This window comes from Octodon degus, unplaced genomic scaffold (assembly GCF_000260255.1).
Source record: "Octodon degus isolate 3935 unplaced genomic scaffold, OctDeg1.0 scaffold00011, whole genome shotgun sequence".
NCBI classification, from domain to species: domain Eukaryota; kingdom Metazoa; phylum Chordata; class Mammalia; order Rodentia; family Octodontidae; genus Octodon; species Octodon degus.
The window spans coordinates 10,613,267-10,634,965 of NW_004524587.1; the positions used below are offsets into that span (position 1 = coordinate 10,613,267).

The window sequence follows — 21,699 nt, forward strand, 5'->3', positions numbered from 1 at the left end:
TCTCTGTGTGTGTGTGTGTGTGTGTGTGTGTGGCCAGCTCAGCCCACCTGGGGGCAGGGCTGTCCCTGGGCTTTGCTAAGCTTGTTCTAAGTAGGTGCTTTAGACCACACAGCCATCTCGCCAGCCCCTCTACTGAAGTTCTTAGCTCACTTTTAAATCAGCTTTGTGGTTGCTGCTGTCATTGCTTTCTTTTTTTACTTTCCGTATTCGGTGCAGGGTCTCACTACGCGGCTCGTACTCGTAGTGATCCTCCTGTCTTCAGCCTCCCCAGCACGGCATCACAGGCGCGGGCCACACGCCCGCTCAGTGGCCGGCTCAGTCGGCGGGGCGGCGGCGGGGGTGAGGCAAGCGGCGCAGGTGGTGCCCGGCATTGAACCCCAGTCCCTGCTCTTGTCGTTGCTTTAATGTACAAGAATACACCGCTTTCCAGGCTGGGGAGATAGCTCGGCGGCTTAAGCGCCTGCTTGGCAAGCGCAAGGCTCTGAGTGCGATCCCTGGCACCGCAAATAAATAAATAAAATATAACTTCCATGTATGTATAACTTTCATATATTTATTTATAACATTCCCACGTTTTCCCATGAGATCACAGTGGGAAATGGAAGTACCACTGTTTTAAGTAGCGCTTGGAGGGTGCTGCAGGACAGCAGACAAAAGAGCTGCTCCAGGGAGAAGGTGCAGCGGGGGTGGGGGCGGGGGCGGGGGCGGGGGCTCTGGGGTCTGGGGCCGTAAGGGGTAGAGTTTGTCATAGTGCTCTCGGTACTGCTTGGCAAACCTCTCGAGCTGTTTAAAGGGAAAGTAATTCTGATGCACGTGCTCCTGATGACTCTTCAAGATCAAGATGTTGGAAAACAGCTTGCCACAGGAGTCGCACTCAAGCTTCTCCAGGTTCTCTCCCTGTTCCGTCTTCCCATTCTTCTTCTGCACCTTCTGCTTGTTCTCATTGTACTGAATGACCAGCTCAAAGCCAAAGTTCTCCAGCAAGGCCTTGGTGGCATTCCCCCTGGCGTCTGAGGCAATGCGCGGAGGAAGCATAGATGGCTCAGAACCACCCCCTGGTGCCAGCTCCTTCTTTTCTTTGGCCTTCAAGGTGTCTGGCAACAATTCCTTCGGACCCGTGTTGCCCTCTCCCCCCTCCACACCCTCCCTCTCTCTCTGGCTTTCTTTTTCCTTCTCTTTAATGACCAATTTGTTTTTCTTCTCTGAGTGCTGGCTTGGCTGAAGGAGAGCAGAGTGGCTCTGGGACAGAGTGAGTTGACTTTGCTGCTGTTGCTGCTGCTGCTGCTGCTGCTGTTGTTGTTGCTGCTGCTGCTGCTGTTGCTGCTGCTGCTGCTGCTGCTGCTGCAGGATCTGTTGGTGACTCTGCTGCGGGATCTGAACCTGAGCCTTCAGATCTTCCAGGAGGCCCGGGCCAGTCCCTGTCAGTGTCAGTGCCCCGCTGGTCACTGGCAAGCTCACCTCAGGGTTGAGCTGGAACTCAGCACTGGGGATATAGAAAGGGAAGAGAAGGTGCTGCTGCTGCTGCAGTTGCAGCAGTGTCTCAGTGGTCATGGGGAAGTGAGGAAGGAGGGTGGGGTTAAAGAGCTGCGACTGGATAAGGGCGGCCTGCTGCTGCAGCTCCTGCTGTAAGTGAGCCTGAACTTGAGCCTGAGCCTGGGCCAGTGTCTGTGCTTGCTGCTGCTGCTGCTGTTGCTGCTGCTGCTGTTGTTGTTGCTGCTGCTGCTGCTGCTGTTGCTGCTGCTGCCTGGATGCAATCATATCTGCCAGCTTCTTCCGATTGGTCTCCTTGGGCTCTGAAGGAGAAGCAATGCTGGCACCAATAGGGTTCCCTAGAGGCGGCAACCCAACGCTGTCAGTGGGCACTTGGCTCAGTAAACTGGAGCTTGGTGCGATGCCAGCACTGCTTGGATTGGTGGTGGTCAAGGTGTTACTGCCACTGGTACTCACAGGACTTGGTATGGAGGAGCTCAGGGAGACACCGCTACTGTTCCCAGGCCCATTGCTGCTTCCACTTGCAGCTTCCAGCTTGGCTGCCCTGGCTTTGGTTTGGTGCAACACAGACCTCATGTGGATCTCCAGAGTTGAGCTCTGGCTATAGGCCACATTACAAGTATTACACTTGAAAGGTTTATTGTCTGGGCTGCTGGTGGGCTCTGGCTGACCAGTTGCAGATTCCTGAAGGGCTCTTTTTAACTTATGTAGGTGGGAGACAGAATTGTAGTGCACGAGCAGGATATTCTTCTGCGTGAAAGACTCCTTACAGACAGTACACTTGTAAGGGCGAGAAGGGTCTAGAAACTTTTCCATGGTAAAGTTGGGGCCTTTTCTGAAAGGTAGAGCTCTCTTGGGCTCTGAGCCTGAATCCTCTTGTACTGACCCAGAGTCACTGCCTGTTGGGCTTTGTTTGTCTTCCAAGTCACTTTCCTCCTCCTTGTCTTCTTCCACAATTATGGTATGGTCTTCAGCCAGGGTGGGATCTCCCATGGCCAGCAGGTCCCCGTTGGCCAGAAGGCCACCATAAAGTTGCTGGATGTCAGCCTCACTCAGCTCCAGGTGGCTTGTCTCGAGGTGTTTTTTCAGAGCCTGGAAAGTTCGGAAACTACGCTGACAGAGACAGCACATGGTGGCAGCTCTGATCACATGGTACTGAGAATGGAGCTGCAACTTCTCAATTGTCTTGAACGCCAGGCTGCACTGGTTACAGCGGTACTTGTACACATGGCGATCTGACACAGGCAGCTGAGGCCTCTTGGCATGCACCTCATTAAAATGAGTCTGAAGAGCAGCAGAAGTTTTGAAAACCTGGTTGCACCCCTTTTTCCAGCAGAGAAAGCCTGAGTCTTCTCTTACAGAGCCTGGATCAGCAGAAGAGGGTTTTAAATCTCCACCGTGCTCTGTGCTTGCAGACGGCAAGAGTGTTTTTCCCAGATCCTCTGAGGTTTCTGTAAAAAATAAAAAAATAAAAAAAAATCAAGCCCAGAGATAAAGAAGGCTTTGTTTCCAGGATGATACCCTGAGCCATCCACCTAGCCGGACTTCATGAACACAGAAGTTTTCAACCTGAACCACAAAATCTCTCCACCATGTCAGTATAGTACACATTATAATCAAGGTACACACTACCAAAGATGAATATAGAATGGACAAAAAATGTTTTGATTCTTATCAGGACTGTGTTAGATCAGATCTCACAGTCTTCTAAATAGTATTTACATTTTTAGGGTCAATGAGATAGCTCAGCGGACTAAGCACCTGCTTAGGCAAGCGCAGGGACCAGGGTTTGATCCCTGGCACCACATGTCATGCCAGCCCTGCCCCTGGGGTACAATGAGCCTGTAACTGTGTCCGGGCATGGTGGCACATGCCTGTAATTCCACCTATAATCCTAGCACTGGGGATGCTAAAAACAGGACATTCACTATGAGTCCAAGCTGCGTAGTAAGACCCTGTGCCAAATACATTAAATAGTATTTATTTTTTTTAAATAGTATTTATTTGCTTGACTTTTTGGGGTTCCCTTCTTATGTTTTGGTTCAGCAGATCTGAAATTTAATGCTGCCCTTATTTATAGGAAGATTGAGAAAAACTATTGTCTACTATAATATAAAAATTTTGATACTAGGCAATAGCTTAGTGGTCTAAGCACCTGCCTAGCAAGTGCAGAGACCTGGGTTCAATCCCCAGTACAGCATGCTGTGCCAGCCCCACACCGAGCCAGCCACTGAAAGCAGGCATGGTAGGGCATGCCTGTAATCCCAGCACTAGGGAGGTTGCAACAGGAGGATCACTCCAAATTTGGGACCAGCTAGGGGGCTACAAAAGTGAGCACAAGGCCAGCCTGAAATACACAGTGAGACCCTGTCTCAAAGAAAAAAAAAAAAAAAAAAGTGAACATTCATGTGCCCAATTACTACAATTTATTAAAATGTTTTTCTATAATGAGATCATCAAATTCATAAATGCCCTGACTCTTTTCAGGTCATCTGTCTGCTGCCTAATGTGAAAAAATCCCAAGGGAGAGGCTGGCTAGTGGTGCAGTTGAACTCTTCCTAACTTAAGCCTCAGGTGCCTGTGAGAGGTAAAAAGACATAGGACAGCTTCAAAATTGTGTAACAATCCATGGAGTTAGGAGCCACTAAGTGCCAATGATAATCTGCAGCCCATGTGTCAACAACAATGGTTTCTGCAAATGCACTTCTATGCTTGCTTTAAGGCAGCTCCAGAAGATGTAATGAACTCTGCCAAAGGAGCACCGAGAAAGACAATTAATCTGGTGCCCCCCTCCCAAATCAGCCTACATCTTCCACAAGTCCTTAATAACTAAATCCTCTGCAGTGAACTATTTAATGGCCTAGCATGGGGGGTCTATGGGTGAACTGACTGGTTACTCCCTGATGATATGATCTGAAGTAGACATGAATCAGTACTCACAACCCACTGATTCTCAGATTTTTCTTACCATAAAAATATACAAACAAATGCCAAGAATCAGAGTAGGAAGTTCACCGTGACCGTTCTTTCTCAGTCAGTCACATTCAGCTTCAAATATTATAAAGGATTTCTGGACCCTTGCCCCATGAAAATTTTGGCCTGGGACTGAACCTTGTTTTGATCTGAGCAAGTCAAGATGGATGACACCAACCAGGCTGCTTTCCTGCCTCTTCCAAATTGGGATTCCCATCTCGATCTGGAACGGCTGCTGGGAGAAACATGCTGCTGGGCATCACCATCTCAGGGGTGGTCACCTGAGGGACAAAAGGCAGAGAGACAAGGAGAGTCAAGCGGAGAGGAAAGACGCAAAATAGGAAGGGTTTAAAAATTATTTAATAAGCAAAATTAGCCTTCACCAGGGTAAAGCTGGAGGTGTCACTTTTCATAGCTCACTGAAGATTTATGTTTATTAGACAAAGCTCACATCAGTCAAAAGTGTTTCTACGGTTACATTCTGGACATAATTAGCAGAGCACACTTGAAGAATAATCTTATTATTAATATTTTTCCTTTATGCAGAATTTTGACTTTGATCACTGACAATGTTTTGTCATGGGCTGTGAAACTTCTTGTGCAACCAATTAGGTAGATAAGTTGAAAGGCCCACCTTAAGCTGCTGAAAACATAATAAGGGCCCTAATTAAATCATACCTAGTAAAGTACACTGTAATCTTGAAGCAGGGAGCATTGTAGTACTGTTTTCAAAATGTATTCGGGCAAGAGGAGGAGGGGAGTAAGAGTGAAGAAAAGGGTAAGAAGGAGAGAGGGGAACAAAGGGAGGGCTAAGGACATGCAGACATTCTGGCAGCCTTTCCAGGAGAAACAACATTTTGTAACCCTTTACAAGCTGATATCAAGCACAAACAAGCATTTTTCTGTGACTCCCCTAAGCCAAGATTTCCTCTGGCATCTCTGCCTGTAGCATACAGCACAGGAAACATCTGCCAAGTGTTCGGCCATCAAAGGTGGCCTGCACAGCCTGACGGAGGGGCAGCCCCACTTTGGCCACAGCCATTATTCCCTAATAAATTAATTCCATAATTACCCTGGATCCAAATAGCTTCAACTTGATTTCAGGTCCTCAGGCTTTTCTCTAGGCTTCTCTGCTGCATGGCCAGACACTTGCCTGACCAGTTACCGTTCTCCATTTAAGGTGATGAGCAACCCTCAATAATCCCATACGAGGATCAATCGTTGTTTAAAACGAACGAGATTAGCCAGGTGCAGCAGTGCACACCTGTAATCCCAGCACCGAGGAAAGCCAAGGCAAGAAGATTCAAAGTTCAAGTCCCACTTGGGCAACTTGGTGAGGCCCAGCCTCAAAATCAAGAGGAATAGCCATGTTGCGCAGTGACAGAGTGCTCCTGGGTTGGATTCCCCAGCACTAGAGAAAGAAAAATAAAAGCAATATCCCTTTGTCTGCCATGAGGTAGGAAGGTTAGATACCAGTGACAGTCACAAATTAGAAATTGTCTCCAATTTGATGACAGTTTGAAGAATGGACTGACCCAGAGGGTGCTGAGCAGGAGTGGGACTCGCCTCCGTGCTTTCCACATGGCGCCAGCCCACGCGCGGCTACAGTTTTCCCACACGTGACTTTACTGCAATACCATTTTCACTTTCCATTGCATTAACTGGAACATCCGAATCTTTATTTCAAATTAAATATATTTTTAAGTCACTGCTAATTTTTAACAGTTTCAAGAGCCTGGCATTGCTCAAAACAGCCACTGATGTGTTTACCAAGATCACCAGCGACAGCCAAGACGAGCAAACCCAGGCAACTACAAGCATAGGCATTAAAAAGTCACTCCCCATTCACATTTAAGGGTAGTAGAATTTTTTCAGAAACTCAGATGCCAAGACGTACAAAAATTAAGCAGCAGGCACCTGAGAGAGGAGCAGTGAGGAGCCACACGTTTACGGAGAGCAGCTGTGTGGCAGGGGAACAGGAGTGGTGGCGCAGCCCGGCTCCCACAGGCACCTGCGCCCTCGCACAAAGCTCTCTGCAGCTGGTCGGGCCTAGCTGCTGAAGAGTCGTTAGGAATGAGGTGAAGATTGCCAAACTCATTCCATCTATTTTCTCTTTAATAGAAAGCATTTCTGACCAGTGTGGTGGGGGAGTCCAGCGGGAATCCAAGAAGTGAAAGGTCACCGATTAATTTATAGTCTTCAGCCCAAGGGGGGGCACGAGGTTGGGGCTAAGAGGGGGAGAAAGGGAAAGGAAAAAAGACTCCCCCTCAACCTCCTTTCTCGGTTGTAGCTACAGGATCAGTCCTTTCCTGGGATCTTTAGGAATTATGAAAAATGAATCAGGAGAAATAAAAAAAAAGCCCTACAGAGTAAAAAAGAATAAAATTATCTAACACCTCAGCTGCACATCATTATAGAAAACTGTGGGCTTTTTATACGCATTACAGTAAGGCAGACATCCCCTCTAACAGACTCAGTAAGACGGATCAGTAATTGTTTTCATACACTTTAATTAGAAAAACTCAGATGGCTATGAATAATAATGGAAAAGAGAGACTTTTGCACTTGAAAGGTTGAAGTCAATCAAGTGTGAATGACGGCAAAAAAGGAAAAAAAAAAAGACACCAATTCATCAGCCCTCTGTTGTCTCGCTGCGACTTTAATCATAATTCCTGATTGGGATTCAAGAAGGCAGTAAGCAGCGGTTCTTTGTCTGCCTTCACCTTCCATCAATTAACTCTCCCCGAAATATAATCATCAACCTCGCATGCTCCTCTGCATCTTAATCTGGGCTCCAAACCTGGAAGTCTTGCCCCATATGTGTTTAAGTAACTACTTTTATCTACCTGCCTCTTCTCATCTATAGTATGCCCAACCTCTCACTGGAAGAAAAAAAAAAAAAAAAAAAGGTTCAGTATATAAAATTTTAACAGGAAAGAAATCCCTAGGAGGCAAAAAAGAAGCATCCTTAAAGGAAATCTTAAGGGTCTAGAAATTCAGCTGGGTCTATCTGCATGTGTGTCTGAGCAGAGACTGACAGCGGAGACTGCCCTGCTACGCAGGCCACCGGAGGGCCTCACAGCCGCTTTCAGACACGAATGTGCCCAGGGCTGTGCCCATTCCTTTCTCACCCACCAGCTTCTCCAACTTGTCTCTCCAAGCATGCATGCTTTTTTCTAAAGAGCTCTGCACTGCATGGAACCTGACCAACAGAGCTCACAGAAGATGGGACAGAGGTCCAAAGCCAGAGTCCCCCTCAACACTTGCCTTGGCACTGCCTTTGTGTTCTAATCCTAGCTGGCCAGGCTGCATGGGAGGTTCAGATTGTCTCAGACAGTCTCAGATGGCCAGACGAAAATGGGACAGCCACTCCGTCAACTGTGCTAAGTGCATTCTGTAATGGCATTTTCTTTTCAGGAGGAGAACGAGGCCAAACCCTGATTACAGCATAACCAGGATGACCCTAAATGTCCCTACTTTCAGAGGTCCCCAAATAACTGAGTCCCACCTCCAGTGTCCCCATACAGACAGCACACACACGCCATTTCTGCTCTCTTCCTGCTTTTTCTCCATTTGTCCAAATTTTCCCAACCCACTTCCCCAGGTGTTGGACTCAAAGACGAACAGAAAACTGAGGCTTGGCTAATACATCATCATTTCCAACACCCACACACTGTACTGTCCACAGACCAGAATAATTACCCTAAAAATCAGTCTAACTGTAAACACTGGACACATGTAGTTATATCTCCCACACTCTACTCATAGTGGGCATGAGTATATTAAAATAGATTTAACAAGTCCTTCTAGCTAAGACAATTCAATCAGTAGCATTACTTTTCAACACTTAGGTGTTAAGACTGGCCTCTGGGCCAGCTAAATAGCTCAGTGGATTAAAGCACCTGCAAGCAGGCACAGGAGCCAGGGGTTCAATCCCTGGATCTGCCATGCTGGCCCCGCCCCCGGGACATACTGAGATGGTGAATAAGATTGGGTGTGGTGGCACATGCCTATAATCCCAACTCTTGGGAGGCTTTAAACAGGAGACTCACTACGAGTCTGATCTAGTAGTGAGACACTGAACATCCTGTAGACCCTTCCCTAAAATACAGAAAAAAAAAAAAAAAGACTGGCCTTAGAGGGCAAAGGGTGATGGAGACATGATGTGTTTTCCTGCCACCCTTTCTGAACCATGTCAATCATTTTCCAAGTATGCAGAGGTAATGGGAACATAAGAAGAAACCATCAGTTGAGCCAGGGTACCGAAAATTTGGAAACAGGGCTTCCAGCATGTTCTCACCAAGTAAACAGATCTCATGTAACAGGAGAAATTCTTCCAATTTAAGCAATTCTTACATATAAGAATAGAAACAAAGGAGTCCTACACTGATGCTCAAAATCTTCACGTGTGGGCCACTTCAAATCAACTCTGTGTTGAAAAGGACTTAAGTGACTCTGCTCATCCACTCATTTGACCTCTATTTACTAAACATTGGACAGAGATCTTGTGCTGCATGCGTGTAAGATACAGAAAGCAAGAGATGGTCCCTGCCCCCCAAGAAGCTCACCACCCAGAATAACCTTTTGAGGTCAAAGACCTCTTAGGAAATTTGATGAAAGTTGCAAACTCCTAGAAAAATGCTTTCACACACAGAATACTGCAGACAATTTCAGAGAATCATAGGCTCCCCGGAGGGAAATCATCCATGGATTCAAATGAATTTACCCTCAATCAACTGAAAGGCAACCATGGGCTTATAAATACCTAGCTCCAACCTCCTGCTAGTTTGTTTCATCACTATTTTGGATTATATTTTCCTACCTTTCAAGAGTCTATGAGGTGAATAGGCCCCACAGCCCAAGCCCACGCGTGACACCCAGAGTCTTAGATGTGGTTCCTGTCCTCCCCCACCCCCATGATATGTGGGAGAGGCTACTGCTATTTATTCTTTTTTGAAGGAAGTAGAATTAGAAGGAGCACAGCACCAGCCCGCTCCCAACTCCGCAGGTCACAGACATGCAATATCCAAATTTAACGTGTGCAGCCAGGATCACACTCCAACTTTTTATGGGCTGATTTGTGTAAATTCATCTCTCAAGGCTAGGCTCACACAGGCCGGCCTGGTTAGATCAGTGCAGCCAACAAGTCCATGTGCTGGAAAGCAGAGATTCTTTTCTTTCTTTTTCTTTTTTTTTTAAGACAAAGTGTTGAGCCTGGTTTCTTTGAGACCCTTTATGCCTCCGCTTTGGCACAGCCCCCCGAGGGAGGGCGTCTTTGTGAAGGCCCACTCTTCCAAGTGAAGGTAGGTTTGCCAAGGCTTTTTCAGGGAAAATTAAAAGAGCAAAGCAGCTCAGATGAGGAAAAAGAGGGGAAGCTTCAAGCACAGTCCACTCAGGCACAGACCTAGCCAAGCCCCGTAGCCTGTGGATGAGGTACTGGTTCTATACAAAAAGACTGAAGCATGAAGTTACAAGTCCACTCCTTCCAAGGCCGAGGAGTCAGGCTAGTATTATCCTGAAGCCACCTTCTCCAGGTGACAGCCTTGGTGCTAGGTGCCTGCCCTGTTCCTAGCCAGCTGTCGGCCCACCAGCTGGTTCTGCGCCCCTGCAGCCTGCAACCCAGGGCATCCCGTGGCAACAGTTTGAGATCTGCCTCCCTTTTACTACCTTCAGCATGTGCAGGCCGGGCCCTGGGCCTCCAGGTCTGGAAGTTCTAGATTCTCCCTCCGCGTCATCTCCTTTATGAAAATTTACTTTTTCATTTTTAAGTTGATATATAATTGTACACACATATGTTTCCACACATGTATACTTTCTGTAAGTACCATGTGAATTACCTCAAATATTTCTTTGTAGGGAAACCCCAAAAATCCTTTCTGCATGTTTTGAAATACACAATATTGTGTCATCACCATATGGTACCATAGAACACAGAGGGATGTACCCCTCCTATCTAACTGTAACTTTGTACCCATTGACATACTTGTCCCTTCCCTCCTCTTTCTAATTAGGCTTCTGTGGAATTTATGCAGTTGTTTTTATACATAAAAAATCACAAGAAAGAAATCTACAGGCTGTGCTATCATTCATATGGTCAAAACCAGAACTAGATTTTAAAAACTGAAAATGAGAAGATGGGGGTGGGGTGGACAGAGAACACATGCATGCGCGTGCACGCACACACACACACACACACGCACATACGTGTGTGTGTACACACACAGAGAAGGGAGCTGAGGAAGAGAATGAATCGGAGAGAAAAGCTTCATTAGACTCAGAGGCAAGCAGTGGCAGTATACCAAGGTCACTTCTAATTTAGACCATCTAATTGGCAAACAGGCTCCAAATGGCTATCATCTCGCAGGGCTTGGAATTAATGAAGCCCGATTATTTTCATTACTTTCCTCTGAGATGGAGACAAAGTGAAAGAGCTGATACCCAGGTGGGTGTGAACAGCCCTAGGGCCAGGGCCCTCCAAGAGTCCCTGTGGGGTGGGAAGGAGGGGCAGTTGGCCAGCCAGGGACTCATACAGCACAGTCACGCATGAGCACAGAAAGCCACAGACACTGACTGAACACAGGAGGCAAACTACTGCTCCCCAAAGAGGGACACAGAACAGGCAGGGCAGGGCCAGGGGCATAGCAAGGAAACCTGCGCATGTACAAAAACTAAGGAACAGGAACTGGAAAGAGAGCAAAAGGGGTTCCTGGACTCACAGCTAATCCGCATCTCCACTGGAAGGTCCTATTTTGTTAAGTGATTAAGGAACAAAGAAAATGTCCCCATATTAATGATCCAGGATCCCGGTGGTATGTCCTGTCACTTAGAAAGACAGTGATCAATTAGAATAATTTAAGAGTACTGAGATGCATGGTAGGTGGTCCTTCTCATTCTCTTTTAGGGGCCAGAAACACGAGCCCCATGCTTTCACACTTTCTTCCCAGAAAGACTGGGGAAGTAAGAGCAGAGATCAGCTTCTCCCATCTCTTACAGCAATTTGAAATCTCCGTCTCCTCTGCAAATAATCACGAGCCTTACATACATGAAGATGATATGGGGGCCTGGGGTCATCACAGCCAGCTGTGTGGGAGGGCACTTAGCTCATCTCCTTTAAGCTTCACAGACTGCCTTCTTTCCTATGACATGTGCAAAGATGCCATTTGGAGCTCTGTTTCCAGCAGGCCAAGTAAAACCAGGTGCTGTGGCTGCAGTTTCCATAGTGGAAGGCCAGCCCTGCAATTGTTCTTGGTGGATTCTATTTTTCAAGCCCCCTCATCAGTAAAAGGAAGGGGCCCATGGAAGACATAGATATGAGATGCAGAGCATAAGCAAGCAGCCGTTACCATAGCAACAGACATATTAGACACTGCAGGTTCCTGAAAGCTGTCTGATAAGGTATTATTAAATGAAGCCTCCTCAAAACGTTCTCCACTTACAACTGAACGGGAAGACATTGTGTAGAAAGTAATCTATTTCTATTTATCAGGTTGGAATTTACTTTTAGAAGGACTGAAACCCAATTCAGCTAGATCCTGAGACCTTGGACTCAAAAGATCAAAAAAAAAAAAAAAAAAAAAAAAGCAGAATTTATAGCTTTAGATGCTCTGGACACACCCCATGTCTGCCAAGAATTCTCAATCCTGGAGATTTTGCCAGCTTTTCTTGTTTTGCAGCCAAAAGTACCTAACTCAGCCAAGCCCACTGGGTAGGAAGGCAGATTCACTCCTCATACTACCATTTATTCTGGTCATTTGGAGAGAGAAGCAGGCACTACTTTCTTTTCGTGAAGGATGAGTGACCAGAAAACTGGCTGCCCCTTAATGGCTCAGAAAATCTTTCTATTTTAGAGAAGGTCTACAGGGTGTTCAGGGTCTCACTACACAGACTGGACTTGTAGTGATGTGCCTGTTTACAGCCTCCCAAGAGCTGGGATTACAGCACACCACCATGCCCAGTTTCAACTGCCATCTCAGCGAGCCCTGGAGGTGGGGCTGGCACAGCAGGCACGGGGATAGAACCCCTGGTCCCTGTGCCTGCTTACAGGTGCTTTAATCCACTGTGCTATTTGGCCGGCCTATTGAGAAGCCTTTCTCATCAGAGTGTTTTAAGAGTTTCCTCCTCTTCTTGGCTGGGCACAAGCAGGTAAATTATCAGAAAGTGTAACCAACACTTTCCAAGGGCCAATTTTCTAATAAAATTAAGAGTCAAATACCCACAAGGAGCACGATTTAACCACAGGTTTACTATAATCACTTAGTTGTAAAACCACTGCGAATTCCATTTTAACACCAAACTTTCCAGAGGAAGGATGCTGGCATCAGCCCTCCAATAGGACTCCAAGTTCACCTGATATGGCCACAAACTCCCCTCTAGCATCAGTTGTTCTTTTTCTGCTGAACTGGAGGCTGAAGCGGCAAAGCGTCGCGGGACAATGCAAATCATTGTCATGACTAGGAAAACCAACACAACACTCAGCACCACAGAGCCATCTTCCCATGTAAAGAAAGTGCAGAGAAGTGCTCTTCACTTTTAAAAGGCAAACACCCACGTGGTTACATTTCCCACATTTTTCGTGAGGATCAGCTTTAAGAATCCACTAACTTTCCTTGTTTCTGGCAAACCGACCTCTCAGAACTAGCACACGCCCTACAAGTTGCATACTTTCCCACAATGTCTGAAAGCATCTGCATTGCCTACTGTGGAAAGAGGAGGAAACAGGACTTTCTGTAAGGCGTACCAAGCACAGCCCTTCTAGGGAGGACTTTCTCCTATATAGCTATGTTGCAAGGGGCTCAAGAATGGGGTTTGTCAGCCAGCTCCCTGAATGTATCCTTATGACACCTGGCACTGTACGGGCAATTCTGTATTTGCAGCATACTTGATGGAGGGCCGACAGCAATGCTTATTAAGTTTTACTAGGTATACAACAGCCCCGAATGGCTGTTGTATTGTTTTCATCAGTCTTGAAAAAGGTTGAGAATCATGCTTGCAAAGGTGCTGGTTAGTGGGTAATTCTCAGAAATGAGATTGGCTCCCAAACAAACATAGTAGTCATGTCCTGCCCTTGAAGACTCTGTTGGCAAATGAAGATTCATAATGATCACCAGACCGACCACTTGAAATGTACCCTGCTATGGCTGTTATGCGAAAATGTGATACCAGATATATGAAATATAATTTACATGCTATGCAGATCTCTAAGGATGTAAAAATAATTTTTTACTGTCTAATGTAAACCAGTCACGCAGGTTGCTATAAATCTACAGTTCTTATGCTAGACTTATATTAAACAGCAAAAATAACCACTTGCGCAAAAGAGAAATATCACTGAGTATTAAAATGCTTCCCTCTTCATGCCTCTTTCTGTTCCTTCAGGCTCCTAGAGGTTCCAGGACATTCCAGGAACTCAGACAAGGCCTTGGAAAAACACCTTTGGTATTTCCAGAACTAGTAAGGATGCCAGGGAAACCTGCAACATGGAAACTCATCCATCCACAGGAGGAGGAGGTGTTCAATTTACAGAGAATTCTTCCACAAAGTTCTCTGCCTGTGTGAAAACGCTCATGGAAAGTGAGTATGTATTTGAAAGTCACCTGTGAGGAAGCTCATGGTAGTCACCTTTAAGTTCCCCCATTGACTGGTAAAGTCCTCTTGATACAGCATCAGTGATATGCTTCCTCACGACTGAGTATCACTTACTTTATTAACTGTACATAGCCGGATGGGATCGAAAATGCCTAGAGGTGGTATGTATGTGACTTGCACATTATAACGCAGAGTTCTGAACAAGCTACCTCTCTGGGAATCTTCACATGAAAAGGCAATCAAAGTAATTTTGTATTATTCCACTGTTGAAATAATACGAAGGTGAGGTGAGAATTAATTCTCTTTTGCAGTTTTTCCCCTTGTGCCCAGGAAAGGCCTCTCCCAGGAGCTCCAATATAGTCAAAAGTAGGACATCATCACTACCTGTAGTATTCTGAAAAGTTTTTACATTATGATTAGAATAAAACTGGGCAGGGGACAATGAGACAAGGTCCCCCTATATAGTTCAGACTGGGGGCTTGGACTCACTGTGAAACTGAGCCTGGCCTGAAGTTGCAGTAATCCTCCAGCTTCAGCCTCCCAAGTGCTGGCATTACAGACACACACCGCCACACCCACAACTGGGGTAGAATCAAATCTTTACACTAGCCTTTGGGGCTGTATTTATAGTGGCCACTTAAGAGTTACTCTTTCAAAACTGTATGTCAGCATCGTATTTAAGTGCAAAGCCAAACTGATACATCCACAGGCTATATCCAACTGACCACCTTCCCACTTTGAGACCAAAGTGCCCACTTGAGACATGCATGTATTACAGCGCTACACTCAAGAGATGGAAAGTGTGGGTCCAGATTTCAACCATACTTCTTATAAATGGTTATCAGGCTGGTTCGCTTCTTTGAGCCTTACTTTCCTCATCTGTTAAAGGGAATGTGTCAAGCTTTTTTTTAGACTAGGTTTGTTGTGTAGCTGAAATGAGATATAATAAATGGAAAAGCAACCCAGCCCATGACCTGTTCAATAAAATTTTGGAGAACCTGGGTATGGTTTCTTCCTGTAAGTGCTCAGCCTCTGCATCGTGAGGAGGAACATGGAGACACACATACCACGCTGTGAGCGGTCATCAGGCCACGGGCACGCAGGTCTAAGGCAGGTCCACTAGAACAGAGGTCACAGAACTAGGGTGCCCTCCTGATGCTCTCTACTTTACAGCGACTGTGTCTACCAACAACACAGGCCTTGGTCCTGTCACGGCATCATCTCTGAGTCCTGCAGGAAAGATCTGGTCCTGGCCCCCTTACCGTCATGATGAGCTTCTCCACGCAGTCCGGGGCCACGCTGTGGAGGTGGGTGAGGTGCAGCTGAAGGTGGATCTTGTTGTTGAGCATGTCCTGGCACAGGGGGCAGCGGAGCATGGGCTGCACTGAGTGCTGGGTCATGGCATGCACCCGCAGCCGGTTCACATCAGCGTTGCTGTACTTGCAGTAGGGGCACTGGTACATCTGTGGGGACACACCCACCGCACTGCTCCATCTGCTGTCCCCACCAACTGTTGCTGCCCCACGCCCACACACTTGGAAATGCTTTCCCCACCCGTTCCCCACCAATGTAGAAACACCACCCCACCAGCATGGTGCCCTCTGGCCTCACCTGCTCTGGCTTGAGCTCCTCAGATGTTTTTGGTCGCTTGGAAGAGAGCAGAGACTCCGAACTACCTGGGAAGGAGATGCGTTTGGAGGCAGCAGGAGAATCCGTCAGCTCCTTCTCTGCTTGGCTGGATGAGGCTAGGAGAAAAAGTAGAAGATGCAATAAAGTAGTAGCCAGACCAGGCCTGCTCCCAGAGGGTTTGTTTTGGGTGAAAATCAACATTCATTTATAGCATAGGATTTTCTTACAACACAAAAATTCAAAAAGGATGTACCTCCGGAACTGCCTTATCAACATACTGGAAAAGAAGCAAGTGATTTTTTTTCCTTTCCATGAATTTCTGTCATACCTTAACAACTGAACATTCGGAAAAGGTCTTTAAAAATGGAATAAAAGGTTCTGGAGTTGGACTGAGCTAAATCCAGTCTTATTTACCAACCTCCTCTCTCTAAGCACAGTCTGTGGGCTTCTATCTGTCGGGGGCAACAGAGCTGAAGGTGGAAGGCAAAAATCTCTCCCAAGGCTTAGCTAATCTGAGTATGTCTGTTCGGGAGATGTAAGGAACCATGTGCTTGCAACTTTACTGTCCCACCTTTTAGAATCATAACAGGGCACAGCATAGGCAGCCTGTAGGACCTGAGAAGGATTCAAGGGAGAGCTGCATCCCAATATAGAGAAAACAGCAAGTTTTGGTTCAGCAGTTTGCTTTCAGGCAAGAAATAATTGAGGAGTGGAATGGGCGGGGCGTGAATCCAAGTTATCATCAAGCCAGTGCTTCACGTGTAAAGATGTATTCAGAGTGGGTGGTAAGAAGGAACGTTTCCTATCTGCTTGCACAACCACACCTCTGCACCCCTTCTGCCCACGCCATCAAAAAATGAAAACATCAATTAATGAGGAGAGGCACGAGAGGTTTAAATAACAAGCATGAGGCAAGCAGAAGTCCTCTGAGGCACAGGGGCACCCTAGAAGATGATGATGAGGCAACAGCCAGGCTATGGGTCTGATCAGGACAAGCAGGGCTCCTCCAGTGTAAACCCAAAGTCCAACGTGGCTAGACTCGGTCATTCCAAAGCCTGGTCAGTCTCCAGGGGTTCACTGTCACTTATTTTGGACATAAAACTTCCATTGTTCAGAATTTTGCTTAAAGCAACAAGGAAAAAAGAAATTCTGAAAATGGTAATGAGGATATATAAATATAATGGATTTAGAAAGCCTAATTTTTGTTCAATGGTAAAATTGCTTTTTGTCTCACCCTGTCTAGTTGTCTGGCATGTACTTCTACTTTATGTTCAACTTTAAAATTTGTTCTGTCGGGGACACTAAGGTGTTGTCATTATAGACGTGCACTTTAATAATAAATAATTTTCAAAAATCAATTTTATTCATTAAAATCATAAGGCCACAAAATAATTTTGAAAACAATTTGCCAAACACATGAAATATTCCAGGAAGTTGATGCACTTCCCAGAATGCACATCTTGTGACTTTTAACCCCTGCATCTTGGTAACCTGGTCTACATAAGTTTGGAGAACATCTATTATTTAAAAAGTACAAGGACAAGCATATTACACAGAGACCCCTCCTCCTTCCAACACACAGATTCATAACAGTACTTTAATCTGTCTCGAATCGACTTCAAACCCATTTTGCTCTTAATGGGAGTTATTCATTTTCACTTGAAAGGTACTACATGACGGCTGGAAATTTAATGTGATGGACTGGCTGCCGATTAACTAGGTGCTGTAACATTCTAGACTGGTTCCCCCACGGCCCACTTCCCTCTCCTGGCCCCCCGCAGACCTGATCCTAGGGAATCCTGCACTGCACATTTCAGACCTTGTAGTTTGGTGGGCTCCTGCCTAAACCCTGTCACAACTTCAGGCTTTAATGTTTCGGGGACTTCAGTTTTCTCCACCTCCAGAAGGTTCTCCATCATTTTTATTTTTGCTTAATGTTTACCTTCTATATATTAACTCTTCAAATATATTCTAAAGATGGTGAGTGGTGGGATAAAAGGGTACTTACTTAGATGTTTCTTGGTCTTGACCACCCCCTTACCTTCCCTGCTCCCACCTCCAACTGGTAGGCATTAGGCTGGGCTCCATGTTTATAATGAGAAGCAGACCCACTGATCTGTTGCTTCTCTCCATAAGACCCTGCCAAGAGCTAAGTAAGAGTCTATCCCACCCTTTCCCCATGTTTCTGTAATGTATCTGGCCCAAAAGGACACCTGCTTTTACAGGACAATGATACCACCTTATAAATGCTGCCACCTGCCTGCCACCATACCCCACTGCTGGCTCAGCAGTGTGATTAAATGGGCACGGAGGCTGAGACCGCCCAAGTCATCTCATTACTTTGGAGCTGAAAAGCAAACGCAGTAGCCCTGTGCTGTGTTAGTTTCCCTACAGAACCAGAGGCGATCCTCTTCCTTCAACTCTGAGTGAGAGAACGGTGGAGAGGGTGTGGAGATGAGAGAATTCCAGTTTCAGAAGCCACTATCTGCCCCTCTTGCACAGAAGGGGAAGCTTTACTTAACACCCCCTCCAAATTGCTCTTGAAGTCTAAAGCTCCTTTTGTGAGCCTAGCGAAGGAGCCATTATAGAGTATTTCAGAAAATAAATTCTTCTTTCTTCCAGCAACCTAACAGCCCTGCTGTAATACGAATCTCTGTATCCACTGGTGCACAAACTTGGAGTTTATCTTCTATCCAAGACAAACTGCATCTTTATTAGATCAGATCTGCCTAAAACAATCTAGAAGTGGACATTAGCCACCTGCAGCTCACTGGCTCCTTCACTTAAAACAAACAAATGCCACTCTTACGACAGATTATAAACACCACCCATTAGGATCTCATGGTGTTTCCCTGGGGGTCTGGGCCCTGTTCCCCCAAATTAGGTTAAATGTAGCTGACACAGGCCACTCCCTAGCTTGACCGCAGACATTAAAACATCAATCTCTATCAAGACTTGGTAAGGACACGTTGTACAGCTTCTTGCAAGGCGTACAAGTTCTCCATCAACATGCTAGATGCGGGTTTATCACAGGCCACAGACAATCAGAGGTTTTCTCAAGCTTCTCTCTGAACAACTTCAAAAGGCCCATAGTCTCAAAATCAATTTCTACTCTGCTTCTGTCACTAGCATGCATGGTAGTCATAAAGGAAATGAGCTTGTATGAATAACAACAAAGAAAGTACTGTGGTTTTCTGCTTTGAAGACTTCTCTAAACTTTAACTTAAACTTCAGAAGAGATGTCACAATACAGAACACACCATTAAAAAATCAATTACTGGTCACTCTAAGTCTGCTATGATGTCATATTAGTGAAAAAGAAATAGACGTGCTCCAGAGGCAAGACATGGTTGAAACAATCAGTACCTGAAATCTTAGGTAACAAAACACTGGGGACAAAAAACCAAAATAACTTCAAGGGTCACCACCTATGGTAGTTTTCATAATGATAAAAACGAATTGAAAACAGTGTAGTTCACCTTATCACAGGGCATGGTGAAAGTAAATAATGTATAGCCAGCCATGCTATTGCAAATTAGAAGGCATTAAAATTATGGCTGTAAGGCAATATGGAAAAATCACTACAAATATAAATCAGAAAAGAAATAAGATAAAATATAAATCAAACCAGGTTATAGTTATGTAAAAAATAGGTATTAAAACAAAAACTAGAAGAAAATGTTGGTGGCATTTAGCTGACAGCATCATATGCTATTTTCAAAGTTTATCATGTAGTTATATTATTTTTAATATAATTAAATGGGTTAGTATTTGTATTCTGCTGTCCATGAAAAAGTTGGTATGTGGGCCCACACTGAATCTATAGCTTCACCACCCTGAACAGACCTGAGTTCATCTAATCTTGGATCCACACTGAGCCAAACATCGGGCAGTATATTTTTACTTTGACAGCTAAAGCAGTTTTTCTCATTTTGGCAGTTATGTCATATGAAAATATGTGCTAAATCTTTACGAATCTTTCATAGGCAACATGCTGGGCTCCTGGCATTTCAAAGGGGATCAAAATGTGGTAAAGAATCACATGAGCGTGTAGTAGATGACATATTCTAGAAAGCAAGGTAAATTTGATACTGTGACAGTGATAGGCTGGGTCACACCTCAAATGAAACTTCCCCTGACATGGATGCAAAGTTCTTGCCACATGGACTTTCAAGGGGGTGAACCAAGCCCTTACTTGGCCAGCAGGGTTAGGGATGGGACGGTCCTGCCCAATCCACACAGGGAGGACAGGCATGTCCCTTTTCACAAATTTCAAGGTTAGCTTTCTGGGCCAAAAATCAGTATTTCCCTTTACACTGTGATGGGCAAGCCACTAAAAGTGGCAAAGGAAATGCCGAAGGGGGCCAGCATAATTCATGATTCTCCATTTTATTTTCTTAGGTTCCTGAGGGAGGATTATTTGGGCATGGGGACACAAATTTTCATATATCCTTTGGTTTTTATCTTATTTGTTTGGGGAGTATTTAACCTCTAAAGATAATTATTTAAAAAGTCACCTCTCTTATCATGTTAATCATCAAGGAAGAGAGGAAAGAAGATAGTTACATTCATGTAAGTTTTTGTAATTTTTAAGCAATGGCTCTATGCAAAAGAATAATTAAAACAATGGCAGCAACACTTTGCTTAGGAAGTAGCATGCTTTAAGGAATACGAAAAAGAAGTATCACTTAGAGGACTTCTGAAGAGGCCAAATACGTTAGAAACACCATGAATGTTCATCATGCCCTGCCACTATCACTGATAGAAACATTCTTCCTAGAACAAGTCTTAGCCAATCCCAGTTTCCACTAACAAAATCCACACTGGAATCACTGAAGTTCGGCCACAGAGAACTTAAAAGAGTCGGACATGCAACTCCAGCAGAATGAATGCCAACACATGCCTCGTTTCTTGACTGGTGGCCTGAGCTAGACTCTGAAGCCAGGGAAGGCTACTAGCTACACTGGGAATAACCTGAAGAAAAACTGGCAATGAAGTAAAAAGAGAACCTCGAGGTGCCACCTACCTAGTTGTCAGCCTCCTCTAATTATCAGCTTGAACATCTACCTGCCCTCCGAGAAAATCAAAGTACAGACAGGACTAGTTTCTGTGCCTCCTGCAAGCCCGGCCTGGCGGCCTTCAGGGCTGCTGACCTCCCTCTGCCAGGCCTTCCTCGGGACGATCACGGGCGGACACTGAGCTGCCCCTGAGCCGTGAGGCTTCTTCTGCATTTCTTCCGCTCATGGTGGAATGGCACTTGGAGATGGTATTCACCAAAGCACTGATCCCCTTGCTTTGGGGGTCCTAAGGTGAGCCTGCTGAGGGCCTGGGACGCTACCTGACATGTGACATGTGATCTTTGCAGAAAGGCCAAAGGCAGCCACCACCCCCACTTCTCAACATCAGACTCTTAGCTAAAGCACCACTGACAGCAGCTCCATCTAAACTTCCATCTCCCAAACCAGCAACATAATGGAGGAGCCAATTAAATGATTATTAATTCATGCTACTTTCCGTAAGCCAGAAATTCTCATCGCCTTGCATTCCGTAAACCAGCTCGCCACCTGCCCCAGAAATTTACAGCAATGTTTTATCTATCTCCATTGACTAGGGGAGAACATTTCCCCCCCACCACAACCCCATAATCAGTGTTTGAGTTGGAATAGCTACCACAGAACACTAGACACAGGCATTTCACCTGATCTGAAAATGATCATTCAGGTAATTACAGTTAAATGAAAGGTTTAGCGAGTTCTTTTCAGAGCCCTTCTCCTTCAGCTTCTCATTGACCTCACATTCCCTCTCAGCACCAGAAAAACTATCTTTCCAGAAGGTCTTCTATGCTTCTGGACTTTGTGATCTTCATACTGTCAATGACAGCAGAGCTCAGCGTGGTGTCTGATTGTAATTCCTTCCCCAGAGGATGGGCTGGACTCTCTTATTCTCATCTTCGGTGGAGCTCCTGCACTTGATAAGTGGCCAGAGACCTGGATAAACCCTCTTCCTCTCCTAACGCAGACA

At 45.6% G+C, this 21,699-nt stretch overlaps 1 protein-coding gene across 1 annotated transcript in view; it reads right to left on the bottom strand.

The window, feature by feature from the left end:
* Zfhx3 (zinc finger homeobox 3) overlaps positions 1-21,699 on the bottom strand; it is a 246,422-nt gene that overhangs the window by 9,887 nt on the left and 214,836 nt on the right. The window contains exons 6-9 of the mRNA XM_023709185.1: positions 15,661-15,794; positions 15,312-15,512; positions 4,643-4,745; positions 689-2,942 (exon numbers count right to left, since the gene is read on the bottom strand). Coding sequence (XP_023564953.1) covers positions 689-2,942; positions 4,643-4,745; positions 15,312-15,512; positions 15,661-15,794 — 2,692 coding nt within the window. The remainder of the gene's footprint in view (positions 1-688; positions 2,943-4,642; positions 4,746-15,311; positions 15,513-15,660; positions 15,795-21,699) is intronic.